At 34.4% G+C, this 23181-nt stretch overlaps 1 protein-coding gene across 1 annotated transcript; it reads right to left on the bottom strand.

Annotated features, from left to right (window-relative positions):
- Positions 1 to 497: 497 nt before the first annotated feature.
- LOC105262275 (2,3-bisphosphoglycerate-dependent phosphoglycerate mutase-like) lies at positions 498 to 23163 on the bottom strand. Its single transcript, XM_059118889.1, has 6 exons — positions 23042 to 23163; positions 19415 to 19560; positions 3492 to 3817; positions 2113 to 2348; positions 745 to 1006; positions 498 to 683 (listed from the first exon to the last, which is right to left on the bottom strand). The coding sequence occupies exons 3-6, from the start codon at positions 3589 to 3591 to the stop codon at positions 520 to 522; spliced, it is 762 nt and encodes a 253-aa protein (XP_058974872.1). The 5' UTR covers positions 3592 to 3817; positions 19415 to 19560; positions 23042 to 23163; the 3' UTR covers positions 498 to 519.
- Positions 23164 to 23181: the final 18 nt, after the last annotated feature.

The raw sequence follows: 23181 nt of genomic DNA, 5'->3' as shown, positions 1-23181 counted from the left end.
TTTCTTTAAAAAATATGTAGAATATTTAAAAGCATATTTTTTAACGTTCTTGGATTTTATTTTAAGTATCGCGAATTTTTACAAAAATATTTTTAAATACCGTGTATTATAAGTATATCCTTTATATTTATGAAATTATTGATTTTTAAGAACGTTTTTCTAAAATATCGAATATTTTAAGAACAATTTTTGAATGAGGTCCTTAATTCAGAATATTTTTAATAAAAAATTTTCAACGATTTCTTTGTCAAAAATCGTTATTTTTCGAGGACTTTCTTTTTAAAAAGTCAGGCATTTGGTGTTTAAGACTTCCTGAGTATATATCTGTCGATGAACTGATTGTTTAATTTTTAATTGTTCTCGTCAGGTTATACATCTCCAATAAAATGCCAAACCAACATTTTACTGAGTAAATCAGTAGTATTTATTGCAAAAAGATTTATACAAGTACAATAAAAAAAACAAAACAAAAAACAATATTAATTAATGTAAATGTGGTAAATCAGTCATAGAGTCATTTTAATTTCCAATAGCGGCTACTTTTTCCGTTTCCTTTTTCACATAATCGGCATCGGCCAAATACTGAATATTGCCCACGCGCTGGCCACTCGACAGATCATATTCGAAGACGCAGGGGACACTGTTGGGTATGTTGACTTTCATGATGTCGTCATCGGAGATATCTAAAACACAAAATTACAATAAATCCTTTGAAAAAGAAAATGTGAATGGTTTTCCGCTTACTTTCAATATATTTCATGAGGGCCCGCACCACAGTACCATGGGCCACAACTAAAACCCTTTGGCCGTCGAGAACTTTTGGCATTATCTCCTGCTCCCACAGTGGTATAGCCCGCAACATGAGCGTTTTCAACGATTCCGTATCGGGAAATTTGTCCTTTGGTATATCTTTAAATTTCGGATTGTTACGTATTTTGGCATAGTAGGGATTATCGGGGGTTATCTCGGGTGGCAGGACATCGAATGAACGACGCCATATTTGTACCTGGGGAATATCAATAAAATAATTAATTTAAAACCAGTAAAGAAAGTCGGGCGGGGCCAACTTTATGGTACCCTACACCACTCTGCTAATTTAGTAGAGCTCGCCATAACAATTAAAAGTTTTAATAGGAGAATTCAATCATACACGCTATGATTATAATTATAATTTAAAGTTCAAAGGCCTAAATATGCCGAAGCATTTGTATTTTTAAATTCGGACTTGTATTGCCCATTTGATATATATGGGAGCTATATCCCAATCTGAACCGATCTCGATAAAATTTGGCAAAGATATTTTTTAGCTGTGTTCGATATATTTCCCTGAATATCGTTGTTACGGAGTGCATATTACGGCTGTGGGTAACAAATATAACAAATCGGATGAACAGTATATATGGGAGCTATAGCTATATCTGAACCGATATTCACCAAATTTGACATACTGGCGTCTAGACTCAATTCGATCGTAAGTGCCAAATTTGGGCAAATATTAGACGTTTGGTGCACAATCAAAGGTAAATCGGGCGAAGTTATATTTAGGAGCTATATCCAAATCTGAACCGATCGTGATAAAATTTAGCAAATGTATTTCTGAGCTGTATTTGATATATTTCCCCAAATATTGTTGTTACAGAGTGTATATTACGGCTGCGGAGGACAAAAATAACAAATCGGATGAACAATATATATGGGAGCTATAGCTATATCTGAACCGATTTCGATCAAATTTGGCATACTTATTTTCAGGTCCAATCTGATCGTATATGCAAAATTCCATACTATTCGGACTGATATTACACGTTTGGTGCACAATAAAGGCAAATCGGACGAAGATATATATGGGAGCTATATCTAAATTTTGACCGATTATCTCCAGTTTCAATAGGGTTCGTCCTTGGATCAAACAAATATTCTTTGAAAAATTTCATCTCAATCGGACTGTCATGCATAAATCAACTCAGAAAGTGATTCTATGAAGATCCTCAAAAGCAACTATATCTCGCTCCCTTCGCCATGTTACAAAAAAAGTACACAAAGACATAACACCCTTACCCCTTTGTGGTGTAGGATATAATTAAAAGGCATTTTGTATTGAGTTCCACTTACTTTTTCCTCGCCATATTTGTTGGCCACCTGACGTTTATTGAACCCTGTCAAATTGCCGTAGTGTCGTTCATTTAAACGCCAGTCATAGATCACTGGAACATCGTGGTATTTGAGGTTCTCCCTTATCACATCGACGGTTTGATGGGCCCGCTGCAGTAATGATGTGTAAATGACATCGAACTGCATCCGATGTTGGCGTAGACCAGCTACAGCTATTTTCGAGGCATCTTCGAGACCTAAATGAGAAAGAAAATTAAACGAAAATGAAGGTTTGGATTTATAAAAATCAGTCGGGTCGGGGGACTTGATATACCCTTTGGTGACCAAAAAGAGAATAAACAAGTAAAATAGCTGTAAGTTCGGCCGGGCCGAACTTTTAGTACCCTCCACCATTTGATACAAATTTCGCAATTTTCAAAAAAATAAAATCCGTTAAAAATTCTGTTAAGGTCTATACGACCACGTAGACCTGCATAGGCGAGTTTTGTCACAAGCTATTACAATATTCAAATGCGAAACTTGAAAAAAATCTGTTTATAATGTACCTTAAAATCATAAAAAAACCGAATATAGGGAGGTACCATGGGGGTTATAAAACGTGAACCTGTACAGGCAATTTTCTGTCTTAGGAGGTAGTATCCTTTACGAATTTCAAATACCAAATTTGAAACAATTCTGGTAAATAATGTCGCTAAAATCATCTAAATACCGAATACCGGGGGGTGGGGGGAGGGGGATAACGTTCTATGGAGGCTATACGAAGACTTGGACCTGCACAGACAATTTTTTGTCATAGGCTGTAGTATTCATTACGAACTTTAAATACTAAATTTGAAATAGTTCCGGTAAATAATGTCTCTAAAATCATCAAAATACCCAATATAGGGAGGTACCGTTATATGGGAGCTATACGAAGACGTGGACCTACATGGCCCATTTTCAATATCAAAAATCCTGCAGACATAATACACATTTGAGTACAATTTTATCAACCGACGTCATTTTGTTCGGAAGCGAGAGTGATTTCCACAGACGGACAGATGTCCGGCATAGAATTTTATGCTGATCAAGAATATATATATAATTTGTGGGGTCTAAAATGTATATTTCGAGGTGTTACAAACGGAATGACAAACTTAATATAGCCTCCATACTATGGTGGAGGGTATAAAAAAAACGCATGAGACTGAAGAAGAGAGTATTTGCATGTTAGGGTATGTGTGGAACCCTTGTATATTCCATTACTTTAAGGACCTTTTGAGCCAAACAACAATCCCTTCAGATTATTTGTGTGAACCAACGGTTCCTTGTATCTTTAAGTCTTGAATATAACAATAACTAATTTTTCCCTTTCACCCCTTCACCATGCTTCCTCTTACCTTTATCCGTCAGTGGAGCATCATGCCAGCCGCAGAATAGATTCAATTTGTTGAATTCACTTTCGCCATGGCGTAAAATCACCACTTTATTTGTTTTCATTGTTGTTGGCGTTGATGTTGCTGTTGTTGCAGTTGCTGTTGCTTTTTGTAGAATTACTTGATTACACTTCCGATTGATGACTCGGACAATTGGTCAAGACAGATAAAACAAATGGATGTATTTTATTGTTGGAATTGTACTTTGGTTACTTTTGTTGGAGTTACAGTTTTTTTCTGTTTTTTTTTTTGGTTTTGTTGTACTGACAGTTGTGGTAACCGTTTGAAAACTGAAATACATCAACGAGAAAAGAACGTTAATTTCAAAAAAAAAAAAAAAATGAAAGAAAAACAAAACGTTGAAAACAAAACAAAGCAGGCAAAGAAAATTTTCCAAGTGTGTGAAATATGTGTGAAAATGGGAAGAAATAATTGAAAATTGCAAACAACACCAACAATGCATTTGTGATATCGGCTGCAAACAAATAGATATTGTATACATATGTCCGTATGTGTGTACATATATTGAAACTAATGGCACCTAATGTTGTGATTTGTACGAGGAATGAGAGCAAAGTTGGTTATGATGAATGGAAGCTGATAAAATTAAGATGGTAAAGTCATTTCAAATAACCATACCCATCTCTGCATTTTTATACCCTACACCACAAGGTTATCAGGGTATTATGTCTTTGTGCATTTATTTGTAACAGGCAAAAGGTAACGAGATAGAACCATAGTTCCTTTTGATGATCTGCATAGAATCACATTCTGAGTCGATCTATGCATGTTCGTCCAAGTTCGTCAATGGTACAATAAAAAGGTAAGGTAGAGCTGCCAGCTGATCACAATTTATTTTCTGAGTGTGCCCGACTTGTGCCAATTTTGTGTATGTACTCATGGTACAATCATGGTACAATGATATCAAGGTAGGGCTATGATACCATATGATTTTAATTTTTTTTATTTTCTTGGCTTAATATGTCATCTTTATTTGTTTATGTATGTGTTTTCTTTTCAATAACAAAAAAATTGTACAGAAAATCTTCAAATTTGGATGTTTTTATTTCAACGTATGCATCGACAAAATCTAGAGTTTTTGTAGCGAAATAATCCTTTAGAGATATGTAGTACATGATTTTGAAAAGAAGTGTTGACCTTTCAATCAGTTATCGCGGTTTTCAATTATCTATTCAAAATAAATGCAATGCTTAATATGTAAGCCAAGAAAATAAAAAAATTAAAATCATATGGTAGTTCTGTCCTACCTTGATATCATTGTACCATGTATGTACTTATTGTTTTGAAAAATAACAAGTAAAAAAACATTAAGTTCGGCCGGGTCAAACTTTTAATATCCTCCACCTTAGGGTAAAGTAAACATTAGAAGAAATGTGGCAAAAACAATTAAAATGCCGAATATCGGCAGGTACCGTTATATTGGTGCTATACCAAATCGTGGACCTACACATACAATGTTTTGCCAAAGGAGCTAGAACCCATTATGACCTACAAATACCAATTTTCAGAAAAATCCGTGAAAAAATGTGTCAAAAATCATCAAATTACCGAATATCGGCAGGTACCGTTATATGGGGGCTATACCAAAACGCCAAAGGAGATAGGACCCATTATGATCTACAACTACCAATTTTCAGAGAAATTCATGAAAAAATGTGTCAAAAGTCATCAAATTATCGAATATCAGGAGGTACCGTTATATGGGGACAATACCAAATCGTGGACCCATACATGCAATGTTTTGCCACACGCACAGGGACCCGTTATGACCTACAAATACCAATTTTCAGACAAATCCGTGAAAACATGTGGCATAAATCATCAAAATACCGAATATTGGGAGGTACCGTTATATGGGGACTGTACCAGAACGTGGACCGATATATCTTATTTTCAATACCAACCATCCTAGACACAATACAAATTGCGCTGCTAAATTTTGGGGCTCTACGTCAAATAATGTGGGCTGTATCGTGATTTCAACAGACAGACAGACAGACGGACAGACAGACAGACAGATCGTTAAATCGACTCAGAATTGTATGCTGATTATGAATATATATACTTTATGGGGTCTACGACGAATATTTAAGGATGTTACAAACGGAATGACAAAGTTAATATACCCTCCTTTCTAAGGAGGGTATAAAAACAAAATATTTTCAAAATCAATGATTGGGAAAAACGTAGATTGTGGAGCGTGCTTTGAAGATATAACCCAGTTTTGCCATGGAATCGAAGGAGTGAACACTCTGGTTCATATTTTTTTAAAAGAAAATCCAGACACTTCATTTATCTTTCGCTTTGTTTAAGTCATTTTTAAATGGAGGAAAAATGTGAAAAAAATGGAAACAACTTGTTGTATATAATTTTGAGTAACTCTGACAGGAAGCGGGCATAGCCTTAGAGCTGTATGTCTGTAGTTTTGCGAAGCTGTCCTACCTCTTTGTTGTAACATGTGTTCGTCCGTTCGTCCGTCTGTCCATGCATTTTTGTAAACAATGTACAGTTCGCATTTATTGCCCTATCCAGATGAAATTTTGCACAAATCATTTGCTTGGCCCAAGGACGAACCCTATTGAAATTGGAAATAATCGGTCAAAATTTAGATATAGCTCCCAGATATATCTTCGTCCAATTTGCCTTTTATTGTGCACCAAACGTGTAATATCAGTCCAAATAGTATGGAATTTTGCACACACAACCAAATTAGGCCTGGAAATAAGTATGCCAAATCGGTTCAGATATAGCTATAGCTCCCATATATATTGTTCATCTTATTTATTATTTTTGTCCTCCGCAGCCGTAATATCCACATAGTAACAACAATATTTGGGGAAATATATCAAATACAGCTTAGAAATACATTTGCCAAATTTTATCGAGATCGGTTCAGAACTCAAGCGCCGACCATGGCGACGGTGAGGGCCGTCCTAACAGCCGATGGTCGCTCTTCGCTCGTATTAATCGACCGTGGCATCAGAAAAAATGTCGAATATTATGGCGAAAATCTTCTGGAGGGAGTATTAAAGTTCGGATTTTATAATCGTTTTGGTTATTTAAAACTTTGAATCTTTGTGGGGGAGGTAGCAGAAGGAATGGTCCGACCTCTAGCATATTTATAACATCTCTTGTGTTGATAGAAATATTAAGATGTACCAAGTCTGAATGGAATCAGATGTTAATATCGAATTTTATGAGCCTCATGGATATTCAAAATGTTGACCTTTTGTGGGGGAGATACTTAATGAAGTGGACAGATAAATTCCATCTTCATAGCAATCTTATGTTAGTAGAAATTATGGAATATGTGAATTATTAAAAGAATCGAATGCTTATTTCGGATTTTATAATCGTTTTGGTCATTCAAAACGTTGACCCTTTGTGGGGGAGGTACCAGAAGGAATGGTGCGAACTTTATCATCTTTATAACATATCTTGCGTTGGTGGAAATATTGAGATGTACCAAGTCTGAATGAAATCGGATGTTAATTTCGCGTTTTATGAGCTTCATGGGTATTTTTGACCCTTTGTGGGGGAGATACCATGAGGAGTGGACTGATATATTCCATCTTAACACCAGATCTTAGGGTTATAAAAATATTGTCATGTGTGTAATTTAAAACAATCGGTCTCTTATATAACATTTTATATGAGTTATAATTATTCAAAATTTTGACCCTTTGTGGGTCAGGTACTTTATGGACCGATGTTGTCCATTTCGCGCAAATATTAGGATTTGCAAAGTTGGATCAAAATCTTTTCGTTTTCTGTGCAGTCAAGTATTTTTGTGATAAATTTGAATTTTCACTTTTTATGGGGAAGGTACAAGAAGGAGTGGACCGACATTGCCCATATCCGAACTCGCGGTTTAATGGAAAATTTGACTTTTATCTAACACAAATGTTATGGTCTATTTCACCAACTAAATATTACACGATGACCATCAAAATTGAAAGACTTCTGCCCAGCCCTAAGCTCTAGCCCATGCAAACTTCTGCTTCGATTGGTCTATAATTGTGACCTGTAGAGCAACTGTTAAATTAGGAATTTGGTTCATCTCAGTCACTAAATATTATGCGATCATTTCCAAAAGAAATAGGGTTCTATTCTGACCTTAACGCCATCTCAATATTCAATTTCGTGAGGATCGGGCCATAATTTCGACCTGTAGAGTGATTACAAATTAACATGGACAGATGGACGGACGAACAAATATAGCTAGATCGACTCAGCTCGGCGAGATAGGAAGATCCATATATACTTTCCTATGTGGAAAACCACTATTTCGAGGTGCTACATAATTGTTGGCCCAATCAAACTTATAATACACATAGTGTTGTAGGGTATAAAAATTGAAACAAAGCTGCAAGGCAGATAGAATTTGGATTGCAAACATGTTTAATTTAAAATTATGACACGACTTGGCATTTTTTTCATTGTCAAACAATGAAACTTCCATTTCAAACCTCATGCACGCAGTGACCTCTTGGCTGTGAAAGCATTTCTTTTGTTTTTTGCATTTTTCTTCCATCAGTCAATTGAGATAAAATCTACAAATCGTTGGCCACAAGAGTGGTGCACAGAAGAGACGGGAGGATGAATGGAAGTCTGTTTAGAAAAATAAACAGATTGCAGTTTAGCTAGCTATCTGTATACCTAGTTGTGGTGCAAAGTCATGATGCGAGAACAACCTGCTCGTCAAACATGCTGATGGGGTTGAAGAATTGCAGTTGCAGCATTGAGACATGCTGCATTTCTCTACGCGTACTTCTCATCACTCACCCATTCCCTTCTCCTTTTGTCTCAATACCATGAGAACTTTTTCTCCTTCGCAGCTAACACTTGTTGTAATGACAGGTTGGTTGGTTGTTCGTAGGTACATACATACATATGTGTCTAGATATCTATCTGTTTGCCTGCGAATTTGTCTTTTCGCATTGTAATGTGACGAGAAACATTGTTGTTATTGTGGGGGTTCTAGCTACTCTCTTTCACTTTTCTTTTGTTTTCTGCTTCAATTGAAATATTCTGCAACAGAATACAATAAAATGTTTTTTTTTTTTTTACTTCTAGTTACTTTTACTTCTAGCTACGTGCCATGCCACCACTGCTGTGATTCTGCTTCCCGTAGACATTATGGTGGCAGCATGCGCATCTTTCTGTTTTCAAGAAGGCATTTCTCTGCGATGCATTGTCGTAAAGCAGGATGTATATGGGTTTCATATACAGGTAAACCCGAATACAGTAGTGGGTTATACCGGGTAAAAACATAAACACGGTACCTTCCGATATTCGGTATTTCGATGATTTTAGCGACATTTTTCACCGGAATTGTTTCAAATTTGGTATTTGAGGTTCGTAACGGATACCATAAACTGTGACAGAAAATTGTCAGTGCAGGTTCACGTCTTCATATAGCCCTCATATAACGATACCTCCCGATATTCGGTATTTTGATGATTTTAGCGACATTATTTATCGGAATTGTTTCAAATTTGGTATGTGAGGTTCGTAACGGATACTATAAATTGTGACAGAAAATTGTCAGTACAGGTTCACGTCTTTATATAGCCCTCATATAACGGTACCTCCCGATTTTAGGTATTTTGATGATTTTAGCGACATTATTCACCGGAATTGTTTCAAATTTGGTATTTGAAGTTCGTAACGGATACCACAAACTGTGACAGAAAATTGTCAGTACAGGTTCACGTCTTCATATAGCCCTCATATAACGATACCTCCCGATATTCGATATTTTAATGATTTTAGCGACATTATTCACCGGAATCGTTTCAAATTTGGTATTTGAGGTTTGTAACGGATACCACAAACTGTGACAGAAAATTGTCAGTACAGGTTCACGTCTTTATATGGCCCTCATATAACGGTAACTCCCGATATTCGGTATTTCGATGAATTTAGCGACATTATTCACCGGAATTGTTTCAAATTTGGTATTTGAAATTCGTAACGGATACTACAGCCTGTGACAGAAAATTGTCTGTACAGGTCCACATATCTGTATAGCCCCCACATAACGATATCTCCTGATATTCGGTATTTTGATGATTTTAACGACAATATTCACCGGAATGGTTTCAAATATGGTATTTGAAGTTCGTAACGGATACTACAGCCTAAGACAGAAAATTGTCAGTGGAAGTCTACGTCTTCGTATAGCCCCCACATAATGGTACCTCCCTATATCCGTTATTTTAATGATTTTATCTACATTATTTACCGATTTTTTTTTTTCAAGTTTCGCATTTGAATATTATGATAAAAGTTGACTATGCAGGTCCAAGTCGTCGTATTTTTCGAGGTTTTTATTTTTGAAAATTGCCAAATTCGTTCATTCGTATCAAAGTTCGGGCTGGCCGACAGTTTTTTACTTGCTTTTTTTTTTTTTTTTTTTTTTGAATTAAAAATTCCAATTTTTGATTTCTACGTGCAACCAGATTAACCAGATTCTGAACCCACAGTATAATAGAAGATCATAAGGCTGGATGCATGTACATCAATAACTCTTCGTTAATTTTTATTACACACTACACCACATAGTGGTGTAACATGGAGAAGGAAGCGGGATAGACCCATAGCTACTTTTGAGGATCTTCATAGAATCACTTTCTAAGTCGATTATGCTTGTGAGTCCGTCCGTCTGTCCATGTATTTTTAATGCAGGTCGCATTTATTATCCGATTAAAATGAAATTTTCCAAACAATATTTGTTTGGCCCAAGGACAAACCCTATTAAAATTGGGGAAAATAGTTTCAAAATTTAGATATAACTCCCATATGTCTTCAACTAATTTCGGTTTAATTGTGCACCAAATGGCCAATATCAGTCGGAATGACCTGAATTTTGATACTTCCAACGGAATTGAGTCTAGAAACAAGTACTTCAAATTTGGTGAAAATCGGTTCAGATATAGCCCATACACATATATCTTTATCCGATATCAAGTTTATTGTGCACCAAATGGCTAATATCAGCGCAATTGAACTGAATCTTGACAATTCCGACTGAATTGATTTTAGAAACAAATGAAAATCGGTTCAGATATAGCTATAGTTCCCATATATACAGGGTGAGATAAAGAAAACTGCAACAAAGTCAAACGTCATAATTTTTACATTTTTTTTTTTAAATGATTGAATGCAAGCAAAAAATGTCGGAAATAGCATCAGATTTTAGAATAAGTTTAGATTTGTTTGAATTGGTCACCTTTGGCACGAATTGTGGCCTTTAAACGGCCAATGAAACCGTCACACGCTGCCCGAATGTTGCTCTGCGGTATTTTGGCCCATTCCCGGCGAAGCGCTTGCTTGAGGTGATCGACACTTTGGTATTTTTTAGTGCCAACCTTGCATTCCAAAATACTCCAGACACAATAGGTTACGGATTGGTATCCGGAGACTTAGGTGGCCATTATGAGCTGGAAATTATGCGAGGAACCTCATTTTGTAATCATTCTTGGGTGGCGCGTGCTGAGTGCGATGGTGCTGAGAGCGATGGTGTTGGAATGTCCAAGGTCTGCGGCCAAAATGTTTGCGTGCCCAAGGCTTTAATACACCCTCCAGAATATTTTCGCGATAATATTCGGCATTTATTCTGATGCCACGGTCAAGTAATGCGAGCGGAGAGCGACCATCGACAATTATGGCGGCCCACACCATCACCATGGCCTGCGCTTGAGTTCTGGCGGCCAATCGAAGGTGGACATTTTCAACTGACCTCTTTGTCAAGTAAACACGACCATTTTGATTGTTTACAAACTGCTGGACAACGAATGTTTTCTCATCGGAGAAAACCAAATTCGGCAGTTCACCACTTTCGACCAAGCGAAGCAACTCTTTAGCTCTTTTGAGTCTATTTTCTTTCTGTTGCGGTGTAAGTTCTTGCACTATTTGGAATTTCAATGGCTGATTTTTCAATATTTTCCGAATGGAACAATGCGATATGTTCTACTCACTAGTCATTTTTCGGCCATTGCGACGATCAAGTCACTTCTTTACTTTTCGAAACATTTCTGCTGATGTTGCTGTTTTCTTCCGTCCACTTCCTTGATGTCGGGCTACGCTACAAGTATCACGGTAACGAGCGATGGTACGAGACACAAAAGATTTATTGACATTTAAATGCTGGAGTGCTCTAACGATAGCCACTTGTGGACTTCCAGCCAAATATAAAGAAATCACACTATCACGCTTGAATTCCATCACGAGTAACTTATTTTGTGGAATATTCTCACTAAAATGCCTTTGTATGCTTGTAAACAATATAATGAGCTGTCACTGGAATAATTTTAACAGCTGTTGGACGAGTGGTTTAGAAATGACAGCAGTCTGAAGTTGGTTGCAGTTTTTTCATCTCACCCTGTATATATGTTTCATCCGATTTGGTTTTTAAGTCCCTCACATTCGTAGTATACACTCCAGAACATTGATTGACAGCTCAGAAATAAGTTCCAAAAATTTTGTCAAGATCGGTTCAGATTTGGATATAGCTCCCGCATATATCTTTATCCGTTATCAGGTTTATTATGCACCAAATTGCTAATATCAGCGCAAATGGACCGTATTTTGGCAATTCCGATGGAATTCAGACCAGACGCAAGTAATTCAAATTTTGGTGAAAATCAGTTCAGATATAGATATACCTTCAATATATAAGATTCTTCTGATTTGGTGTTTAAGTCTCTCAAATGCGAAATATGCACTCCACAACAAGGATATTTGATACCGGACATCAGATACAGCTCAAAAATACCTCTGGAAAATTTTATCGAGATCGGAGATTTTTATATACCTTCGATATGCATCTTCATCTAATTTTACGGTTATTGTCCGTCCACCCTGTATGTAATATCACCCAAATTGAATAATTTTTTTCAAATTCAACCGAATTTTTCCCTTTGATAAAACTCGGTCCGGTATATCTATTGCTCCAATATATATTTTTTTAATATATCGAAGTCATATCATGCACCATACAGCAATGTTATTCGGTACCAGAGGTACAAAAGTCTCCGTCAAATTTATTGAAAATCGTTTCAGAGTTGGATATAGTTCCCAAATTGTGACTAAAGCCATCATCTACTACAGGTATGATCTACTTCACATTAATTCCTAATATAAACTTTTTTTGTTACGGGAGCTCTACTAAATATGCATAGTGGTGTAGGGTATCATATAGTCGGACCCACCCGACTTTTGGCCTTTCCTTACTGGTTTTTGTTTCTTCACTTGCCGACGTCAAGTCTCGAAATCACAACCTTCTGTTTTGTAGACGTATGCGCACACTCTGTGCCGACGTTGCTCATTACATGGTAATAAAGAAAGTAAGTTATCTTCTTAAAAGGTTTTTTTTTGTATTACCATTATAATGGGTTATCCGGCTCATACATCCTCCAAGTTTTTGCTGGGAACTCTCATTCGGTTTCACAACAACACAAATCGAAACGAATGATGACTGGTGGTGGTGTTTGGTTGCATTCGCTTAGACATGCAGTCTGCCATCATAATAGCGACAACAGCAACAACAAAAAAATGAAACAGTGTTTGCTGTACCTGTTTTTCACACGACAACAAAAATGCTACTCAGAAGGTTGCAGTGGGCTGGTGGGTGGATGAGTGAATGGGTGTTTATGATGATGGCTGGCTGTTTACATGGATTCTCCTCGACTGCATCAGTCAATTTATTTAAAAGCAATTGTGGTTTTCTTAAAGTGAGACATTTTAAGCAAAGTAATGACTTTAAAGGAATAGCAAGCCCATAAGTAGGCACCCTCCTTTCCATGGTATGGCGTATAAAAATGCGAATAATAGTAATTATGGGTTCAGATCCCACAAAGGTTTGAACGAAATCTGTCTCCGAACAATTGTTTTTGATGATTTTGACCCAAATGAAGTTCAGTATCAGTTTTTGATTGTATATTATACTCACATTTTTACCATTTTAAGGGAAGAAGTAAGGTTTGGAATTTGACTAGGTGTTCAATTTTTTTAAGAATATTTTGCAAATACGTCCTGGTCAAGATTAAAAAAAATCAATAATATTTAAAGATTTTTTTGTGGACCCCAGACCAAAAAATCTTGAAAAACAAAAATTTCAATGACCTGCTGACAACAACTTTTGGATTAAAAAAGAACAAAATTTTCTTTCCTGACCGAAAATCGTTGATTTGTTTTTAAAAAATCGACTATTTTCGGTGGGTAAGAATATTTGAAAATAATAGTAGATTTGTGGTAGTAAAAATATCATTAAATGGAAATGGGTTTCTGGCCGAGAAAAAGGAATATTTGTCAAGGAACTAATGTCGATTAACGTAAATTTAAAAAAAAAAATCTATCAAGGAGCTCCTTACCGTCAACTGATGATTTTTAAGAAACAGATCTCCTAACCATAAATCATAAATTTTTAAATAACAATTTTTAAGGACCTTAAGATATATTTTCAAGGACTGTTGACTTTTAAGAATATTATACGGAATTTTTTATTATAAGACATTTTAAAGACAACATTTTAAAAATTTTCTTAAAAAAATAATGGATTTTTCAACGAAGATGTGATAAAAAAATTGAATTTTTAAGGTTTTCAGGCCTAGAATAATTGTCGACTGTTCATAGTAATTAAGAACAATTTTCAAGGACCTCAATATATATTTTCAAGAACTGTTGATGTTTAAGAATATAATAATTAATTTTTAATTATAACGAATTTTTAAGACAAAGTTTTAAAATATTTAAAAAATCATCTTTAAAAGAAATAACGGATTTTCAAGGACTTTGAGATAAAAAACAAGTAAAAAAGCTGTAAGTTCGGCCGGGCCGAACTTTGAATACCCTCCACCATTTGGTACAAATTTGGCAATTTTCAAAAAAATAAAATCCGCTAAAAATTCCGTTAAAATCTTAAAAATACCGAATGTAGCCGTATATTAGGGTCTATATGACAACTTGAAAAAATCTGTTTATAATGTAGCTAAAATCATTAAAATACCGAACATGGGGAGTTACCATGGGGGTTATGAAACGTGGACCTGCACAGACAATTTTCTCTGATAGAACTTCAAATACAAAATTTCCGGCAAATAATGTCGCTAAAATCATATAATATCGGGGGTACCGTTATGGGGGGGCTATACGAAGACGTAGACCTGCACAAACAATTTTCTCTCATAGGCTGTAGTATCAACTAAGAATTTTTAAGGCTTTCAAATCTAGAATAATAGTCGAATATTCATAGTAATTTAAAAACAATTTTCAAGGACCTCATTATATATTTTCAAGAACTGTTGGTTTTTAAAAATATTATAAGGATTTTTTAAGACAAAGTTTTCAAATATTTAAAAAATCATATTTAAAAGAAATGACGGATTTCAAGGACTTTGAGATAAAAAATAATTGATTTTTAAGGTTTTCAGGCCTAGAATAATGGTCGAATATCCACTATAATTTGAATTTTTATTATGGAAAATTTGGTCAAGGAGATCTGTCAAGCCCGAAAATTTGTCATTTTTTAAGAAAGTATTTCATGGGATTTAAGTAAAAATGTCGATGACTTCCTTGCATAAGACGTTGGATTTTTTGAAAACCATTTTAAATGACATCCTGACCGAAACTCGTGGACATTAAAAAAAATATATATTTTCAAGAACCGTGGAATTTTAGTATTTTTTCTAGTACCTCCAGACCGAAAATCCTCAATGTTTATAACAAAGTTTTCAGAGGCATTCCGACTAAATATCTTGAATTTTTAAAAATGAAAAAAAATCAATTTTCAAATATTTTTAAAGTTACTCTGTTTCAAAACCTGCAAGAATCTACTATTTTTGAAAATTTTTTCGATATCATAAAGGAAAAATTGGTTATCGCAGTAAAAAGTTGTACATTCTTGCAGTTCTGGAACAGACCAATAGTTTTTAAAAAAATAATGGATATTTTCAATTACTTTGAGATAAAAAATAATTGATTTTTTAAGGTTTTCAGGCCTAGAATAATGGTCGAATATCCATAATAATGTGATTTTTTTATGGACAATTTGGTCAAAGAGGTCCGTCAAGGCCGAAAATTTGTAATTTTTAAGAAAACATTTCAAGGGATTTAAGAAAAAAATTCGATAATTTTCTAACCTAAGACGTTGAATTTTTGAAAACAATTTTAAATGACATCCTGACCGCAACTCGGGGACATTTTAGAAAATATTTTAAGAACCGTGAAATTGTGTTATTTTTTAGGACCTCCTGACCGAAAGTCTTCAATGTTTGAAACAAAGTTTTCAGAGGCCTTCCGACCAAATATCTTGAGTATTTAAAAATGAAAACAAAAATCAATTTTCAAATACTTTTAAAGTTACTCTGTTCCAAAACTAGCAAGAATCTACTAATTTTGCAATTTTTTTGTTATCTTTCCCTTTATGATTAGTTATCGCAGTAAAAAGTTGTACATTCTTGCAGTTCTGGAACAGACCAAATGTCTTTAAAAAAATAATGGATTTTTTCAAGGACTTTGAGATAAAAAATAATGGTTGAATATCCACAATAATGTGTATTTTTTATGAATAATTTGGTCAATGAGGTCCGTCAAGCCCGAAAGTTTGCGATTTTTTAAGAAAGTATTTCATGGGATTTAAAAAAAATTTCGATGACTTTCTAACCTAAGACGTTGGATTTTTTGAAAACAATTTTTAAAGGACATCCTGACCGAAACTCGTGGGCTTTTAACAAATTTTCAAGAACCGTGGCATTTTAGTATTTTTTCTAGTACCTCCAGACCGAAAATCTTTAATGTTTGAAGCAACGTTTTCAGAGACCTTCAAAATATCTTGAATTTTAAAAAATAAAAAAAAAAATCTACTTTCAAATATTTTTAAAAGTTACTCTGTTCCAAAACCTGCAAGAATCTACTATTTTTCCATTTTTTTCGATTTCATAAAGGGGAAAATTACTTATCGCAGTAAAAAGTTGTACATTCTTGCAGTTCTGGAACAGACCAAATGTCTTTAAAAAAATAATGGATATTTTCAAGGACTTTGAGATAAAAATAATTGATTTTTTTAAGGTTTTCAGGCCTAGTATAATGGTCGAATTTCCACAATAATGTGCATTTTTTTTATGAATAATTTGGTAAGGAGTTCCGTCAAGGCCGAAAATTTGTGATTTTTCAGTAAACATTTCCAGGGATTTAAGAAAAAATTTCGATGATTTTCTAACCCAAGACGTTAAATTTTTTGAAAACAATTTTTAAAGGACATCCTGACCGAAACTCGTAATCAGTTTAGAAAATATTTTCAAGAACCGTGGAATTTTAGTATTTTTTTAGTACCCTCAATATTTGAAATAAAGATTTCAGAGGCTTTCAGACCAAATATCTTGAATTTTTAAAAATAAAAAAAAAATCAATTTTCAAATATTTTTAAAGTTACTCTGTTCCAAAATCTGCAATAATCTACTATTTTTCCATTTTTTTTTTCGATATCATAAAGGGGAAAATTAGTTATCGCAGTAAAAAGTTGTACATTCTTGCAGTTCTGGAACAGACCAAATGTCTTTAAAAAAAATAGATTTTTTAAAGTTTTCAGGCCTAGAATAATGGTAGAATATCCACAATAATGTGAATTTTTTATGAAAAATTTGGTCAAGGAGTTCCGTCATGGCCGAAAATTTGTGATTTTTTTAGAAAACACTTCAAGGGATTTAAGAAAAAATTTCGAAGACTTCCTTGCCTAAGACATTGTATTTCTTGAAAACAATTTTAAAGGACATCCTGACCGAAACTCGTAAACATTTTAGAAAATATTTTCAAGAACCGTGGAATTTTAGTATTTTTTCTAGACTGAAAATCTTCAATTTTTATAATAAAGTTTTCAGAGGCCTTCCGACCAAATATTTTGAATTTGTAAAAATAAAAAAATCAATTTTTCAAATATTTTTAAAGTTACTCTGTTCCAAAACCTGCAAGAATCTGCTATTTTTGCAATTTTTTTTTTCGATATCATAAAGGGAAAATTAGTTATCGCAGTAAAAAGTTGTACATTCTTGCAGTTCTGGACAGACCAAATGTCTTAAAAAAATAGTGGATATTTTCAAGGACTTTGAGATAAAAAATAATTGATTTTTTAAAGTTTTCAGGCCTAGAATAATGGTTGAATATCTACAATAATGTGAATTTTTTTATGGACAATTTGGTCAAGGAGGTCCGCAAGGGGAAAATTTGTGATTTTTTTAAGAAAACATTTCAAGGGATTTACAAAAAAATCAATGACTTCCTAACCTAAGACGTTGGATTTTTTGAAAACAATTTTTAAAGGACATCCTGACCGAAACTCATGGGCATTTTAGAAAATATTTTCAAAAACCGTGGAATTTTAGAATTTTTTTTAGGACCTCCAAACCGAAAATCTTAAATGTTTATAAAAAGTTTTCCTTTCGACCAAATATCTTGAATTTCAAGGGATAAAACAAAAATTCGATGACTTCCTAACCTAAGACGTTGGATTTTTTGAAAACAATTTTGAATGACATCCTGACGTCAACTCGGGGACATTTTAGAAAATATTTTCAAGAACCGTGGAGTTTTAGGATTTTTTTCTAGGGCCTCCGACCAAATATCTTGAATTTTTAAAAAGGAAAAAAATTAGGGCTGCTTTTAAGGACTTCCTTACCGAAAATCTTGTATTTTTAAGGCAACATTTTCAAAGAGCTTATTACCGAGAATATTGAATTTACACAAAAAACAGTCATATTTTCAATTTTTTTCAAGGACGTTATGCCAAGGGATTGTAGATTTTGTAAAATTGTAATTTTTTGGTCAAAAGAAATGGAGGACTTGCTGGTAAAATGTCATAGAATTTTTGACGAATAATTTTTCAAAAACTTCCTGGCAATAAATGGAGTTTTTGTAAAAAAAAAAAGTAAATGACTTTCAGTCACGATATTGTCCTTTTTCCCGGTTTTTCATGTCGTGATGTCGTAGATTTTATAAAATGCCAAACATTATTGAAATAAATTGGGAAAATTATTAAAAGCCACCATATATGTCATACGTAAATTTAGGCTTCCCATCTTAATTCATTTTCACTGTAGCGTGGTTACAACAGACGGACAGAATTTTACGCCGATCAAGAATATATATACTTTGTTGGGTCTAAAATTATTATTTCAATGAGTTACAAACGAAATGACGAAAAAAATGGTATTGAGGCAAAAAAATGGGAAAGAAATATATTACTCCGGAAATTGTTGCTCATGATTGGGTTGTTTAATTACATCAGAGCATTACCACATATAGTGAAATATTTGGTATTTTGTAAGCACCTTTAGTATTTTGGTACAAATTTGTTTTGAACTCCTTCACACCAGAAGAGATCCTTATTGCAAGTTAATATTTTACAGTACAATTTGGTACGAATTTCCAAAAACAATGCATTATTTCGAGATTTTAGATCGAAAAGTCTTAATTTGCATCTACATTGTTTTTTAGTACGATTTTCTCAAAATCCAATATCGTCTCACGATAATAATCCACAAAATTTACAATTCTACATAGAAATTAGTCACTTATCTGTTAAAAATTTATTTATGTATTGATGTAGGCTATTATAAATACTCTGCCAACCAGAATCATGTTTGCAATTGTTATAATTTACTTTTTTATTGTTAATTGTTAGAATTTATTATCTTCCGGAACGATATTTACACATGAATTAAAACATGTTTACACATTTATATAGTCTTACGTCGACACGTAAAAACACATACACACACATAGAACAAACTAAATGAGAATTAATATCCAATAATTAATTTATTCAAAAAAAGATAACAAATAATTAAATAATTATTTGTTTTACTTACCAGTATTTAACTTTAAATCCAAAGGTTTTTTTTGGTGGGTGGGTTGGATTATTTGATTTGTGGTTAGGTTTTTTTTTTGAAAATTGGAAAAACGTTTTCCAACGCGGTACTATTTCCGTTGAACCATCAGCGTGTACTGCGTTTCACTGAAAATAAAATGAAAATAATTTTTGGTCACATCTTAAATAATGTCTCGTGTAGAACGTAAATGCTGATGAATATGTGACAGCCGCATTTAAAACAACATTATTTAATTTCTAATTAAAAAAAAACATGTTATATGTCCAAAATCAAATTGATTTATTTATTAATAATCAGTTTCGAAATCTTTGCATTGCCTTCTTTTCATTGATACATTGGTAATTTGTCTATGTATTTGTTATTGCATACATTTCTTATAACAGGCTATGGTCGTATACACGAGTACCATTCGCATCGTTGTTAGAACATTTTGCAAGTTACACTGTGCAACACCAAAAAAATAATTACAAGAGAAATTTAATAGATTAAGCAAGTAAAAAAGCTGTAAGCTCGACCGGACCAAACTTTGAATACCCTCCAACATTTGGAACGAATTTAGCAATTTAAAAAAAAATTACATCCTTAAAAAATTCTATTAAAATCTTAAAAATAAAAAATTAAAAAAATAAAATGAATGTAGCCGTTATATTAGGGTCTATACCACGTCGTGGACCTGCATAGGCAACTTTTGTCATAAGCCAAAGGCAAAACTTGAAAAAAATACGGTGAACAATGTAGCTAAAATCATCGAAATACCGAATTACGAACTTCAAATACCAAATTTGAAACAATTCCGGTGAATAATGTCGTTAAAATAATCAAAATACCGGATATCGGGAGGTACAGTTATATGGGGCTACACGAAGATGTGGACCTGCACAGACAATTTTCTGTCACAGGCTGTAGTATCAATTACGAACTTTGCATACCAAATTTGAAACAATTCCGGTGAATAATGTCGCTAATATTATCAAAATTCAGAATATGGGGAGGTACCGATATTTGAAGACGTGGACCTGCAAAAAAAAATTGTCTGTCTTAGGCTGTAGTACGCAATACGAACTTCAAATACCAAATTTGAAAAAATACCGAAAATAAGGAGGTTGGCTATACCAAAAAGTGGACCTACCTTCATTTGAGTAAAATTTTATCAACCTACTTCATTTGGAAGCGTTCGAAGGTTGACTGATTTCCACAGACGGATAGATGGACAGATGGACGAACATCGCTAAATCGACATAGAATTTTATGCATATCAAGAATATACAGGGTGAGATAAAAAAAACTGCAACAAATTCAAACGTCATATTTTTTACATTTTTTATTAAATTTTATTGAATGAAAGAAAAAAATGACGGAAATAGCATTAAATTTTAGAATTAGTTTAGATTTGTTCGAATTGGTCACGAATTATGGTCTTCGAACGGCCAACAAAACCGTCACACGCTGCCCGAATGCCTACGCTGCCTACGGTATTTTGGCCCATTCCCGGCGAAGCACTTGCTTGATGCGATCGACACATTGGTATTTTTTAGTGTCAACCTTGCTTTCCAAAATACTCCAGACACAAGAGTCCAACGGATTGGTATCCGGAGATTTTGGTGGCCATGAAATGAAGCGAGGAACCTCATTTTGTAACCATTCTTGGGTAGCGCGTGCTGAGTGCGATGGTGCTGTGTCCTGTTGGAATGCCCATGGACTGCGGCCAAAATTTTAGCCTACCCAAGGCTTTAATACACCCTCCATAATATTTTCGCGATAATATTCGGCATTTATTCTGATGTCACGGTCGATTACTACGAGCGGAGAGCGACAATCTGCTGTTATGGCGGCCAACACATCACCCTGGCCGGCGCTTGAGTTCTGATGGCCAACCGAAGGTGCATATTTTCAGCTGACCTCTTTGGCAAGTAAACATAACAATTTTGTTTGTTTACAAACTGCTGGACAACGAATGTTTTCTCATCAGAGAAAACCAAATTCGGCAGTTCACCACTTTCGACCTCTATCTATTTCTCTCTGTGGCGGTGTAAGTTCTTGCACTTTTTGGAATTTCAATGGCTTTACCCCGACAAGTTTAGCTCACAAGCCATTTTTCGATCACTGCGACGCGGGTTTCGATCAAGTCGCTTCTTTACTTTTCGAACCATTTATGCTGATGTTGCTGTTTTCTTCCGTCCACTTCCTTGACGTCGGGCTACGCTACCAGTATCACGGTAACGAGCGATGGTACAAGAGTGCTCTAACTTGTGGTTTTCCAGCCAAATATAAAGAAATCACGCTGGAATTCCATCACGAATAACTATTTTTCTGGAAAATTCTCACCAAAATGCTATTGTACGCTTGTAAACAATATAATGAGCTGTCACTGGAAAATTTTAACAGCTGTCCGACTAGTGGCTTAGAAATGACAGTAGTCTGAATTGGTTGCAGTTTTTTTATCTCGCCCCGTATTGGGGTCTATACGATGACGTGGACCTGCATAGGCAACTTTTGTCATAATCCCATTACGATATTCAAATACGAAACTTGAAAAAAATCCGGTGAATAAAGCAGCTAAAATTATCAAAATACCAAATATATTAAGCAAATTTATCCAGTAAGAGTTTACAGACTCTCAGTAACTGAACTATCAACATTCTCCCTCTCTCTCTCTCAGTTGGATCTCATTTACTACATTTTGGAGTTACTTGGTATGTCTGGTTACTTTTCCTGCAGAAATTGTCCACCAACTTCTTTCTGAGGGAGTTAGGCAGTATTATCATCTTTTGCAAGAAAACTGTGAAAAGCAAACAAATGGAAAAGAGAAAAAGAAATGTGACCAGCATGAATATCTCATATCATTAGGATCCTTTTTGGATTTTGTCGCGTATGAGCAACATATGTCATGTCATCATAAATATTATGTTACTCATACGTTGCCTCACTAATTGCACGCTCCAATGTGTTCCTGTTTTCAATAATATTGTAGTGTTTACGGATATAATGAAGAATTACTTTTCCCAATGAAAAAGGTATGGGGAAAGGTACCCATATGAGACAAATAATAAGGGTCTACAATGTTTTTATATGTGTAGAATCAATAAATTTCTTTAGAGAACATTTATAATACATTTTCACACATTCGTTACCAAAGAGCCTATTTGTCTCATATGGGTACCTTTCCCCATACCTTTTTCATTAGGAAAAGTAATTCTTCATTATATCCGTAAACACTACAAAAAAGTTTCACTTTGAAAATCTTCACTTGACAAACTGTATATTCAGAATCGTTTTTAAATATCGTAAATATATTCTTATTACTATTAATAAATTGCATTCGCGTCTATCACTCAATCATTTGCCACCGGTTATGCACAAACACACGTTTACACGCACACACACACACTCACCATTTCAAAGTACACTGACATATGGCTAACTCATTCAAAACAAATTGAATTATTCGTTTTACTGCTTTAAGGCGAACACAATTTAACTAGATTAACTGGAACTCTATCGATACTATAGATTACAAATTTTTAATCACATTAACAAAAATACATTCCAATGGGATATTGAAGCAAAAAACCGAAAATGCCAAATGGGAGCACCACACACACTTACCTTCAAATGTTTACAAATGATTTCCTGAAAATTTTCTTAGAGATTCTCCTTGAAATTGACATTGGTGCGGTCAAGATATACACGTATTCGAATGTACGAAGGTATGTGTGGCAACACTGATTCTGTTATCGATAACATTA

Source organism: Musca domestica, unplaced genomic scaffold, assembly GCF_030504385.1.
Source record: "Musca domestica strain aabys unplaced genomic scaffold, Musca_domestica.polishedcontigs.V.1.1 1, whole genome shotgun sequence".
Classification (NCBI taxonomy): domain Eukaryota; kingdom Metazoa; phylum Arthropoda; class Insecta; order Diptera; family Muscidae; genus Musca; species Musca domestica.
This window is presented reverse-complemented; position numbering and strand designations above follow the sequence as displayed.

Bases quoted from the DNA above. Each gene is read 5' to 3' on its own strand.
- LOC105262275 (XM_059118889.1), bottom strand. From the start codon at position 3,591: ATGAAAACAAATAAAGTGGTGATTTTACGCCATGGCGAAAGTGAATTC. The intron at 1,007-2,112 runs GTAAGTGGAACT...GATATTCCCCAG, and splicing joins ACAAATATGGCGAGGAAAAA to GTACAAATATGGCGTCGTTC. The intron at 684-744 runs GTAAGCGGAAAA...TTTGTGTTTTAG, and splicing joins CCTCATGAAATATATTGAAA to ATATCTCCGATGACGACATC.